This window comes from Xyrauchen texanus, chromosome 20 (assembly GCF_025860055.1).
Source record: "Xyrauchen texanus isolate HMW12.3.18 chromosome 20, RBS_HiC_50CHRs, whole genome shotgun sequence".
Taxonomy (NCBI): Eukaryota; Metazoa; Chordata; class Actinopteri; order Cypriniformes; family Catostomidae; genus Xyrauchen; species Xyrauchen texanus.
Window position 1 is genome coordinate 7,526,084 of NC_068295.1, and position 13,440 is coordinate 7,539,523.

Sequence of the window (13,440 nt, forward strand, 5' to 3'; positions counted from 1 at the left end):
CCAGGACTTGGTGTTCATAAGCTCCTTGTCCAATTCTCTGTGCCTTGGTCCAGTACACAATGTACAAACTGACTCCCAGAAGACCTGGGAAATAGTTCATAATCTTATAAATTATTTAAGTAGCTAATAGCTAACCCTAACATCAGTGCTAAACTGCTCAAAAACAGTCAACTTTTGAGGGGGTGCATGAAAATAGCTCCACTGACATTGTCTAGGAACAGAACCAACTTACTTAAAAGTCGCAGGAGAGAAATATAAAATGTGCTACCTCTGCAAAATGCAGTCATTGGCCCCTAATCCCTAATTCCTTTGCTATTATAGTAAGAAAACTTGAATATGGTTGTTATTGCTTAGAGTTACTGCACTGAGGTACTGTATATTATTGCTGTAATCCTACTTTAGCATCTGTTTAAAACATTATTTGAATGGCTTTAAAAAGTTGACAACATTGTCTGAGACAGTGGCAGTCATCTTGCCACAAAGGGCAAATAAGGTGAGCATCTGCTCAACCTCCATTGCAAAATATACTTAGAAGTTAATTTTGCAACTTTCCTCACTATTTCCTTGCATGCTATTATGCTTGTCACGATTCCCCGTTGTCTGCTCTGTGTTTCTCCCCTGTCACTTATCATCCCGAACTACACTTCCCATAATCCCCTGCCCTCATCACTGCTAGTGTCATTGTTCTCACCTGAGTTTAATTTAATGATCATGCTTCTGTATTTAAACCCTGTTGTTTGTTCATTCGTTGTCGGTCGTTAAATGTGAATGTTTTGGTTGTCCTCGATGTTTCTCCTGCCCGTGCTCTCCGTGGATGTTTTTCGTGTTTATGTTTTGTTTTCCCCTCGTGGATGTTTTGTTTGTTCCCAGTGTTGTTCAATTATTTTGAGTTATCCTGTTCACCCTTTTGTTCCTTTATTAAAGTGCTGCATTTAGATCCCCACTCCTCATCTGATTCATAACAATGCTAAAGTCTAATGTAATATTAACATGTAAAAGATTTTACAGTATGCTAATTCATTAGTAGTTAATCTTTTTGTATTATTATTATGTCCCATATGCCCAAGAGACAGAGCAACAAGTAAACATTTTTGGTGCTTAAAGGTGCTTAAAATGGTGAGATAAAATAAATTCTTTCCTGAATTCAAGTGATTTGCAGAATACAAGATGAAGATGGGGTAATTGTTGGTAGGCAGAGGTTTAAACATGATGTTAAGGAGGAGGATGAGACCATTTATATTAAGTATGAATCTTTTTATGTATCATTTATTAATCAAACTTTTAGAAAGATTTAGAGGTGTTTTACTTCTCTAAGATTTGATGCACTTTACTGTATGTGCCTTTGAATCCAAGCCCTCGATTTACATGAATCCACATATTTTTCAGGTTAGCACTACTGCAAGAATATATGATGGCAACTCACGGAAAATGTAAACCCTTTATATTAATTTAAACATATTAATCCATGTAAACATTTATAAGTGAAAAAAAAAAAGGTACAGAAAAAAGTTATACGGCCCTTTTTAAGACTAATGAATATGCTGTTAATGAATATGCTGTTAATGAACTCCAAGGATGCAAGAAGCCAATCAGAGCAGCCCTGAAACTTTTATCACAGTTCAAGGTTTATCAGATACTTGTATTTATGGAGAGAAACACATTACAGCAAAGCTCCACAGCAGAGAAGACAAGGCCACAGGACTGCTCCATTAAAGTAAGTTTAACCAAACACTATATAGTTTTCAAACTTTTATTTAAAAAAAGGTTTCATTTAATTGTATTTATTTTGAGATTAATGATACAGGATTTTGTTCAAGATATTCTTTGTGTGGTGACGTAAATATAGCAGAAAAGAGTAAGTATGTTCTACATTGAATAAGTTCATTTAAGTGTGAACATAAAACTATAAAGTAAATTCTACTTTCAAACATGTAAAACAATAAATGCTCTACACTGTTTCTTATTAATAAATATTTGTTATAATTGATAGTTATCTTTACAGTGTGTCATCATGTATCAATCCTAAAGTAGAAAATCTTGTCATATTTATTTGCTAATTTGAGTAAATTTCACTTGTAAATATAAGTACATTGTACTTAAGTTTTCAAAGTGGGTGTTCCCAGCATATACTGGGCTTGAATAAATAATGAACTTGCATGGTTTCAGTGTTTGCAAGTTTATTTACACCGTTTTTATTGTTAATGCTGTGGTTACGTTTGGTAACTTCTTGTTTTGTGCAGTCTGAAGTTCATTTTCTACTCAAAATGACCCTTTCAAGATAAAAAAAAAAATATAAAAGATCTGATGATTGTCACCTTCATCATGTTTTGTGCACCAAGTGTTCAGGTCTGTGTGCTCTGTATCTTGTATCTATTGCCTAAACTGTAAGCTGATGCTGTCTTATAGACTTCCAAACATGCACTAAGTGTTCCTGTGGGAGGCTTCTGTATGTCACGACTCATGTGGTAAATGATTAAATATGTGTTTGTAAGGGAAGTTTAAAATATAAAATGTTAATTTCAATTTAACTAAGTTTATTCTAGTAATCATGTTTTAAGTGAAATGACTGTATTTACTAACACGTTGAAGTCAAGTTTACTCACTCACTTTAATCATTATGTCATGAAGATAAACAGATACTTAAAAAGAAAAACTGTGTGCAACAACTGAGAAATAAAAAATCTAGCTCATCTTGCTGAAAAATCTAGTACATACTAGTCATTTTTTTAGTGTACAGACTATTTAAATACACAGCGGTTAGATTTCAAACTCATTTTAAATTGTACATTTTAAATAAAGGTTAATTTCTGAGTTTGTGTAATTGTAAAGCAGTGGTCATGAAAAGCTTGTGTGACTCTGTTAATGAGTGATTCGGATGAACTTTGGTTCTTTGTTTAATCTGATATTTGTGGGTCATTAACATTGCTGATTAACAATCTGATTCTGCAGACTTCCATGTATTCTGTGTGAACAATTTCATGCTGATGGTCCCACTTTATAGAGATAAAATAAAGTGGGTCCATATGAAGTACACTGATTTATACAGTAGCTGCCAATAAAAGATATTGTAAGAATTATGCTGTAATACAAATTTTTCTGTTTAAAAAATACATAATCGTCATCGTGAGGTCAATTTCTGTAAAATTATTTAAAAAAATCCTTACCCAGAACTCATGAAGGACTGGAAATGTCATGGTGATTAATAGGTTAAAAGGAATGGAAGTGATGGAATGGAATTATTTAATTTTTTTGGACATGCATTTGGTAAAACCATGCTTTTGGACATGGTACTTTGGTAATGTTTATGCTTCTTTGACAAGTACCATGGTAGCACCTTTGATTTCTGTGAAGTACTTTTGGAGAACCATTTGCTGTGTGTAAATGCAATGTTTCATGTGTTACGTCCAAGGACGTATATTTTTTGGTGAAGTACATGGCACTGTGATCTGTGTGTACTTTCTTTGTTGTTTTGGTGTCTCCTGCTCTCTTCTGGCTCCTCCCACTTTGTCACTCTGGCAGGTAGCTGATTACATCTCCAGCTGAACCTGCTTATCATCCAGGAGGGACGCAGCATAAAAGCCAGCAGAACTATCATTCAAGGAGAACCTTTCTCCAGAGCATGGTCTGTGTCCTGCCTGGCCCAGTTGTTGAGAGTTGTTGAGAGTTGTTGAGAGTTGTTGAGAGTTGTTGAGAGTTGTTGAGAGTTGTTGAGAGTTGTTGAGAGTTGTTGAGAGTTCCTTGTCGTGGACCTGTGCAACACTGTGCTTCTTTGTGTCACTATTGCTTCTTTGTGAGACGTCCCAGTCCATACCCTTTTGCTTTATCTTTTAAGCTGTTATCTATCTGATTATTTGTTTTTTTTATTGTCTGGGAACTGTAGGGAGGTGAGTGCCATTTTTATTTTGCTATCCCCCGTTTTGTCCTGGTTTTCTGGTCAGGTAGGGAGAGAGTGTACATTTCTGTTATTTATTTGTATTTTCTTTAAGAGGTTTATTAAGAAATTGACTCTCCCAGGTAGAGTAAACTTTTGTTATTTTGGCATTGCCCCCTCCTGAAGTCTTTGTTTCCTTCCCAATTTACTCTAAGTAAATTGTTAACTTTTTGAATAAAATTGTTGAAAAGAACTTTTGTTGTTGTGGTGCTGTGGCAGGGCCCTGACTATAGCTCTTTAAAATCTTAAACTTTGTTACGTTCTGACCCCTAGACATTCTTAGGACGTAACACATGAATAAAATAACCGTTTGCTACCACTGAATATTTCAAAGTACCCTGTGCTGGGTAGTAAAAGATTACATGTAATGTAAACTGATTATGTAATACAAATTACATGTAATTAGATCAAATACATTTTTAAGGGGGCCTGGGTAGCTCAGCGAGTATTGATGCTGACTACCACCTCTGGAGTCACAAGTTCGAATCCAGGGCGTGCTGAGTGACTCCCGCCAGGTCTCCTAAGCAACCAAATTGGCCTGGTTGCTAGGGAGGGTAGATTCACATGGGATAACCTCCTTGTGGTTGCTATAATGTGTGGTTCTTGCTCTCGGTGTGGCACATGGTGTTGTGCATGGATGCCGCCAAGAATAGTGTGAAATCTCCACGATAACACGATCAACAAGCCACATTATAAGATGTGCAGATTGATGGTCTTAGACGCGGAGGCAACTGAGATTTGTCCTTCGCCTCCCTGATTGAGGAGAGTCACTACGCCACCACGCGGACTTAGAGCGCATAGGGAATTGGGAATTCCAGATTGGGGAGAAAAGGGGAGGAATTTTTTTTTCTCAATAAATTACATTTTAAAGTAATCATAATCATTATACAGCTACTTTTTTTTATGAAATACGTGATTACATATTAATCAGGCAACTGTATTAAATTATTAATAATTTAATGATCCCTCGAACTATTCTTCTTTTTAAATATTTTAAAATTTTCATTCTAAAACAGCCTTTCACTGATAAACATTTGGTAGCCTAAGTGTTGGGGGTTGTAGAACTGCATACACAGACCTGATGTGATAAGAGCCATCAGGTATGTGGCTATAATTATACTGAAGATGGAGTGGTAATCCACACATAAAAGCCTAACCGATTGCAATAATGCGGTAAAGTTAAAATTTTAGCTCAGCAAATTGTTTTTGAACTCCAGTTCAAAAATTACATGAATACAATTTTGCCTTTTTGACAAATATTTTTAGTATTTTTTTATTTTTGTGATGTTGATTCGCAAATATAACTGATCTGATCTTTTACCACACATTGATGGCATTTTTTGACAAATTGCCAAAAGCAATACAATTTTAAGCGCCTTTTTATTTCACTCAAACACACACACACACACACACACACATCATATCAACTCTCATATTTTGATATATTAAGTAATTTTTTTCTTTAATCCATTCAAACTACATTGCCAAAATTGTACTAGCTAATCCTTCTCAAATGCATGTGACATAAAACAGACCTTAAAAATGTAATCCAAGATATGACTAAATCATAACGTCATGTAATTTGTAATCAGTACCAGATTACAATTCAGAAGTAATCTACCCAGCACTGAAAGTACCATGGCATCTAAAAACATTATTATACCACCACAATCCTTTTGTGGAATAAAATTAAAAGAAAACTAGCATTCAGTAAATAGGCTAGCTACCGGTAAATTAATTTCTCATAGCAAGCCAAAATATTTTTACGTTCATCCACACCATATCGTAATGTCCTCCAGATATCAAACACCTTTGGTTGATATTGCACAATATTTATTTGTCATGTTTGACTGGAGTTGTAAATGTTTTCAATACCCGGAACCTTCAATGTCGAGTGCTAGAGCAATACGGACTGTTTTTACAGTCACACCGCGGCGCTCAGGACAGCTTAAGAAGGTGATTATTGCTTTTAACTATGACATTATTGCTGTTTTACGCTTTAATGTGACTGTTGGTAGTGTGAACTGCTCTCTTTTAGTACCATTAGAAGGTTATTCACCTCTGCCGTACGTGTCCATATAAGAAGTTCTCATAGTGCCTGGAAAGACCTTGACAACTGAAAATTATGAACACTAGAGCTGTTTAAAATCAGTTTTGTACGTTATAATTCAACCACTGGGTGAATGGAGACCCTGTTTGGATGAAGATTGAATTTATGCTTTATCTTTATCGTTGCTGTCATGTCATAAAGTGAAACAACTGGGTATGACTTGACTATTAATATTGAAAGCACATTAGTGGTTATTCCTGTTATTCAGCACATTTACATGCAGTAACTTAAATAAATGTGCTTGTGTAGTCATTTAAGGAAGTATTTCTAAAAACTTCAATGAAAGATTTTTTTTTTTATTTTTTTTTTGTCAAGAAGCACAACTAATTTATTCTCAAAGTTTGAGTTTATTCTCAATTTATTTAGACATTTTTTCTTGAAATATATCACTTTTTTTTTTTCTCAAACCATAAGGACTATATTCTCAAAGTTTAATGAGTTTATTCTCAACATTTTATTTAGTCATTTTTCCTGGAAATGTATCATGTTTTTCTCGAAACAAAAATAACTGTTCTAAAAGTTTAATGAATTTATTCATTCTCATAAAATGTTATTCTCAAAGTTTGAGTTCATTCTCAACATTTTTATTTAGACTTTTTTTCTTGAAACACAACTACTTTATTCTCAAAGTTTAATGAGTTTATTCTCATAATTTTTTTTCGTCTTTTTTTCTTGAAATATAACTAATAAATTTTCTCGAAACCCAACTAAATTGTTTTCGAATTGTTTTCTTGAATTTTTTTTCTTTGTAATTTTAGCCCCTTTTCTCCCCAATTTGGCATGCCCAATTCCCACTACTTATTAGGTCCACGTGGTGGCGCAGTTACTCACCTCAATCCGGGTTTCGGAGGAAAAGTCTCAGTTGCCTCCACTTCTGAGATAGTCAATCCATGCATTTTATCGCGTGGCTCGCTGTGCATGACACCGCGGAGACTCAGAGCATGTGGAGGCTTGTGCTACTCTCAGCAATCCACGCACAACTTACCATGTTCCCCATTGAGAGGGAGAACCACTAATCGTGACCACGAGGTGGTTACCCCATGTGACTCTACCCTCCCTAGCAACCGGGCCAATTTGGTTGCTTAGGAGACCCGGCTAGAGTCACTCAGCCACTCTGGCTGGATTCGAACTCACGACTCCAGGGGTTGTATTCAGCATTCAGCATAAAATTATATAAACTTCATGTACTAACCTTCTAGAACTATAAAAGTCTGCTTTTCACTTTAAAATGTATTATTGATTATCATTGTAACTACAAAAGTCTTTCTTTTTCAGTTGAAATTATGGACATTTTTACAGTGCAAAACAAAAGTTAATATCCACGTTTTTTTGCCATCTACCATCTTTGCGTGTAAACTGTTTCCTATAGATGTGAGGTTGCTAATCAGCATGTTCTTGTTTTGATATCTCTGCAGTTGTTCAGAATGGCTCAAGCAGACAGCAAGGCTCTGGCTTTGGGAGTTCTGGCCGGGGCTGCAGGGATCAGCTTGGCCATCGTCTTCTTCCGCAAATCTGGAGCCAGTGGTGGCCGAGTCCTGCAAATGAGAAGTACCGCAGATCACAAAGGAGTCAGTGTGGTTCAGCGGTCAGGCCAGGGAGAAGTGTTGGATCGGTTGGGTGCTCTGATACAATGTGTTTCTGAACTCAAGGAGGAAGTGAAAGCCCTGAAGGATGCTCTTCCACACCTGCAGGACAATGTCAGAGATCAGCTGATGGGCCGGAGCATGGAAGATATTGGTGCTCGCAAGGTGGGTCCTCTACATAGGACTCCTACCAGGAGAAAAAGAGCAGGTGCCCCAATGAGGAGTGAAGGACAAAGCTCAGAAGAGGCAGAGAGTGAAGGAGGGTGAGTTTATGGAAATTGTACTGTAAATGATGGGGGTGTTTCTATAGGAGAATTTGAACGCAACTGGAATTCCAAACAGATCTAGTATGATTTGAATTTGGCTATTAATTAGGGAAGAAATAATTTCCTATAATATTCCACCTCCTATTTTGTTTTTTAGGAATTGTTTACTAAAAAAAAAAGAAAATCTGCTCATCATAATATACTCATCCTAACTTTGTTTCTAACTCATGTCTTATGTATACATATTGTTAAACACGTGTTATTTCTTTCATTTTTATATTTGTGTATAGAAGTCTTTGAGGTATGGGGCTGAGTATAACCAACAACGTCCCGATTCAATACGCATCACGATAGAGAGGACACGGTATGATACGTATCACGATACATGTTAATTTTGAAATTCGTATTTGACCTAAAAGCACATTACTTTTCTTGGCGCTTTATTTTTTCTGTTTTAAAAGTGTTTTGTGCTACATTTACTATTATTTAAAATAATGTGGCTCAAAATCAAACCCTGTTTTTAAAGGTGCACTCAGTAACTTTTTGCTTGCGTCATGTAGGACTTGCAGTGACACCTAGTGGCATGGATGCAGCATCATTCAAAATCAGTTTTTACAGATGCCATTGTAGAAATTTACTATTCACAATCAGCCATGATTAATTTAATCCAAGATTGAAAGTGTTCAAACAGTGCTAAAATCATATTAACCTGCAATTGCATTTTCTTAATATAGTTAGTCTAACTCACCCTCGATATCCATAATGCCTACACTGCAGATTTTTGGTATTTTCCACATCTCTGTTGAGAGTAGGGTACAAAACCAAACTTTTTGACCAATTTTACCAGCTACTACGATTTTCTATGATATGTAAATATACACAATCCATGTACAGTAAAATGTGAACTGCTGGATTTAAAGTGATTTTAACCAAAGTCTTTCTAGCAAGTCCGTCCACTGGCAGCTATCAAACAATTTCATTTTCCTGGCTTTAGCTAATGCACATGCACACTCTCGAGTTGATTGACAGGTGATATCTGTATCTAAAAGGTGACTGGCTCTTTTACCTGTAAGGCAGGACTTCCTTTCTACATCTTTTGACCATTGGGTATTCAAATTTCTCTCATTCATTTTAATAGAAGTAGCCTGTCTCTGTTAAACTCCTCCTGAGATTGTCTGAGATAATTTTCAGTGCTTTCATAAAGAACAAAAGTGTTTGCAGGCCACTGACATAGGGAAGAAAGAAAACTCTTCAGTGCCATTGAACATCTCAACAAATTGCGAGTCAGACAAGAGCAACGGTTAATTGGCAAGTTAAGGCAAAAAGCCAGAATGCACATATATTTTAGCTTTTAGTTTCTGTCGGGGGTAGCAAGAATCTCATCCAATTAAATGTGGCGGTCTTCTACTGCTCAGGTGACTTGCACCATTTGACTATTGATTTTGGGCTACACTATAACTTTCACTGTGCTGCATAATATCGATATTGAAACACAACAACTTTATTCTCAATATTTTATTTAGACTTTTTTTCTTGATATTTAACAAGTTTTTCTCAAAACACAACAACTTTATTCTCAACATTTTTTTTTTTGGAATTGTTTTCTTGAATTTTTTTACGCTAATTTTCTCCTTTTTTCTCCCCAATTTGGCATGCCCAACTCCCACTACTTATTATGTACTCGTGGTGGCACGGTTACTCACCTCAATCTGGGTTGTGGAGGACAAGTCTCAGTTGCCTCCACTTCTGAGATAGTCAATCCACGCATTTTATCACGTGGCTCGCTGTGCATTACACCGCAGAGACTCTCAGCAATCCACAACTTACCATGTTCCCCATTGAGAGCGAGAACCACTAATCGCGACCACAAGGAGGTTACCCCATGTGACTCTACCCTCGCTAGCAACCGGGCCAATTTGGTTGCTTAGGAGACCTGGCTGGAGTCACTCAGCACACCCTGGATTCGAACTTCAGGGGTTGTATTCAGCATCAATACTCGCTGAGCTACCCAGGCCCCTTTTTCTATTTACTATTCACAATCAGCCATGATTAATTTAATCCAAGAATGAAAGTGTTCAAACTGTTCTAAAATCATATTAGCCTGCAATTGCATTTTCTTAATATAGTTAGTCTAACTCACCCTCGATATCCATAATGCCTAAACTGCAGATTTGTGGTATTTTCCACATCTAGGTTGAGAGCAGGGTACGAAACCAAACATTTTGACCAATTTTACCAGCCACTTCGATTTTCTATGATATGTAAATATACACAATCCATGTACAGTAAAATGTGAACTGCTGGATTTAAAGTGATTTTAACCAAAGTCTTTCTAGCAAGTCCACATTAAAACCCACATCATCAAGGAGAACATGACAATGTATAGTCATATCGAAATTTTTAACACAACCCTATTAATACCTCTGTCTCCTGGTGCAGTCCAAATCATGTGCCATCTGTATAGAGGTGACTCCACTGCCTCCAGTCATTTAATTCAATGATTGTTTACTAAATTGAGCTCTAAGCACTTACAGGTCTATTCCAGTCTCAATAAACTCTGCTCCCGAAACCATTTAGAATACATCTAAAAACATTTGTTTTTCATAGCATTACAACCTTTAGTGAGCAGATTATTCTCTTAAGCACCTTGCATGCACAAAATGACTTGTTATTTTAAGTGTTTGGTTTATGCAACTTTCCCTCCATATACTGCAAGTGTGTTTAAATAGATATATGCCTTCGTGATCAGTTGTCAGAAGTTCTGTTTGTCTAAGCGTTTGTAGCGTTTTCAGACCATGACTGGCTTTTGTGTGCTAACTGAATATCATGTTTTTATTTTGAGCAATCGGTATGTGTTTTAACACTACAATGTGGTGATTGAAAGCAGGATGTTAATTCAGCAATATATAGTAGTTTGGTCCTGGAAATGCTTGGGGTTCAAAGGATTTTCAATGTTCAAAGGTCACGGTTTGGCTGGTTAGCATGGACAATTAGCCCCCCACTGGTATATGCCATTTCTACACCATCTGGGGGCAAATAGCATCTTTCTCCATTTAAAGTAGCAGTGTAGTCTAAGAAAATTATTTTTTGAAAGCAACGAATATAGGCCTTTCTTCAACTTCATGCAATTTCATGTCACAGGCGTTGCTTTTTATTAACAAACAGATTTAAACATTTTGTTAAATGAAGTTCACATTAAAATGGACTTGGTAACTTTGTCAAGTCAGTTTTATTTGTATAGCGCCTTTTCACACACATCATTTCAAAGCAGCTTTACAGAAGATCAGGCATGAACAGACGATAAAACTGTAATGTCTGTAATGTCTGTAATGTCGATGAATCATCATTGTGTAATTAGATAAAATACGATTGTTAATCGTGTTTAAAAATAAGTAATTAAATAATAATTGTATTTATAACCCCAGTGAGCAAGCTGAAAGCGACTGTGGCAAGGAACACAAAACTCCATAAGATGTTGATTAATGGAGAAAAAATTACCTTGGGAGAAACCAGACTCACTGTGGGGGCCAGTTCCCCTCTGACTAACATCATGAATATAATGCCAATATTACTTATGTATAGTTAAAATCATGGTTTAAAATGATTAAACTAAGTAAGGGTTAAGGGTCAGTGTTTAAACATCGATTGTGTTTGAACTGTAAGATTAATGACTAATGTCTTTGAAGTCCATCCTGGATTAACTGCAGAAGTTCACATAGATGCAATTGTCCTTGTTAATTGGCTGACGAAGGCTTTTGTTGGCAATTGTTAGTCTGTGCGTTCCATTTCAAGATCGTAGTCCATCAATACACCGAGGTGATGCAGGCAGAGATCAGGGATGTGAAACACAGTTCAAACTAGCCGGTAATTTCGGTGAGGTTCGGTGTGGTCCATCCTAAATCCAAGGTTCAGACAATGGCATATGAAGTATCCCATGTCTTATGGTTGGAGTTGGCATCAGTTCATCCTCTGAAGTCCATCATAATAGACTGAAGTGATGTTTGGCTGGCACATACTGCATTTAGTCATCATCATTCAGCGACACGTAGCAGTGGAGTCCAACATGAAGCAGGAATGGTGCTGGATCCAGCCGGTTCTGGTGACCTCAGGATTGGAGTCCCGAGGTTGAGACAGGGAAACAAATAAAATAATATAAGCATAGATGCCATTCAATTTATTGCAGAGTTATAGATCACGATTAATGTTTCTGGTTCCTGGCAGACCTAACTAAGGCAGCCTAATTGTGGGTTGAAGGATAAATTCGGTGTATACCTGGCTAAATAGATGAGTCTTTAGTTTAGACATAAACTGAGGGAGTGTGTCTGCATCTTGAACAGTCTTAGGGAAGCTATTCCATAGTTTAGGAGCTAAATATGAAAATGATCTACCTCCTTTTGTGGATTTTGATATTCAAGGAACTATTAACACTTTGTACCAGGGCTTCATAATGTATTTTTTGTCATTTAAAATGCCTTTAATGTACCAATTTTACAGTTTTAGCCTTTGTACCAGACCCATAATTTGAATATTAGACAATGAGAATGAAATTTCCTTTTTGGCATGTGCCTCAGATTTTCACATCACGATAATTGCTGAAGCTTTTATCATGGTGCGTTGCTAGTTGCCACTTAGCTAGTTGTCTCCTAGGCTACGTTCACACTGCAAGCCGTAGTGCTTAATTCTGATTTATTGCTCAGATCTGATTTTTTTGTTTGTCTGTTCACATTATTTTTAAAATGTGGCCAATATCAGATTCCAGTGTGAATTGTCACGGTCCTGAACTGACCCACATGCACATAAGAACAATAACAAAGTTATCACACACAGCATGCTGTCATACGGAAGTAAAAATGGAGGCCGCTGAAGTCAGCGTTTACACGTTCATTTATAAGGCGATGCGCTTTCTTTGAATGGCAAATGTTTGGAATGACTCCTGCCAGCGCACTGAGCACAGAAATGTGAAGAATGTCGATGTGGAGTGACGGAAAAGTCACACGAATGTCGATATGACTGTTCAGACTGGGGTCACATTGCAAAAATCAGACCTGTATCAGATTTAGGACCATATATGGAAGTGGCCCAAATCAGAATAGAGAAGATCAGATTCTATGTGGTTTGTGCCGTTCAGACAGTTATGGAAAAAAAAAATGATCCGAGTCACATATAAGCCAAAAAATCTGATTTGGGCCACTTTTGCCTGCAGTCTGAACTTAGCCTTAGAGTTTTGCTTTCAAATCAGTTTTAAAAAACAATCAGAACTGTCACAATGTACCTTTATCTTGCTGAATTGCATGGGATGATTGTTCCGTAGATGAGCGAACATGTTTGAGGCGTTCCCGTGTTTCACTGCCACTTTTCTGCCACTTTTTTTATACAAAGGGAAACCATCTTCGACAAACAATGCCTCTGCATTTTTATGGAACCCAAAATACTTCCACACTTCTGACTTTACCCTATTATAAGGTGGATAAACAGTCGGCTGCATTCCTCATACAGCCATGCTTCATGTCCATGTTTTATTTGGAATAACATTCACATTTGAATTACGCA

General features: G+C 36.7%; 1 protein-coding gene across 4 annotated transcripts in view; it reads left to right on the top strand.

The window, feature by feature from the left end:
• The first annotated feature begins 1,647 nt into the window (after nt 1-1,647).
• LOC127660415 (regulator of microtubule dynamics protein 2) overlaps nt 1,648-13,440 on the top strand; it is a 43,742-nt gene continuing 31,949 nt past the window's right edge. The window contains exons 1-2 of one of the 4 annotated variants that reach the window (XM_052150618.1): nt 1,648-1,714; nt 7,457-7,887. In XM_052150618.1, coding sequence (XP_052006578.1) covers nt 7,466-7,887 — 422 coding nt within the window. In that variant the 5' untranslated portion in view covers nt 1,648-1,714; nt 7,457-7,465. Of the gene's footprint in view, nt 1,715-2,036; nt 2,347-5,847; nt 5,888-7,456; nt 7,888-13,440 lie in introns of those variants that run through there. The other 3 variants (XM_052150617.1, XM_052150622.1, XM_052150621.1) reach the window with 3 other exon arrangements.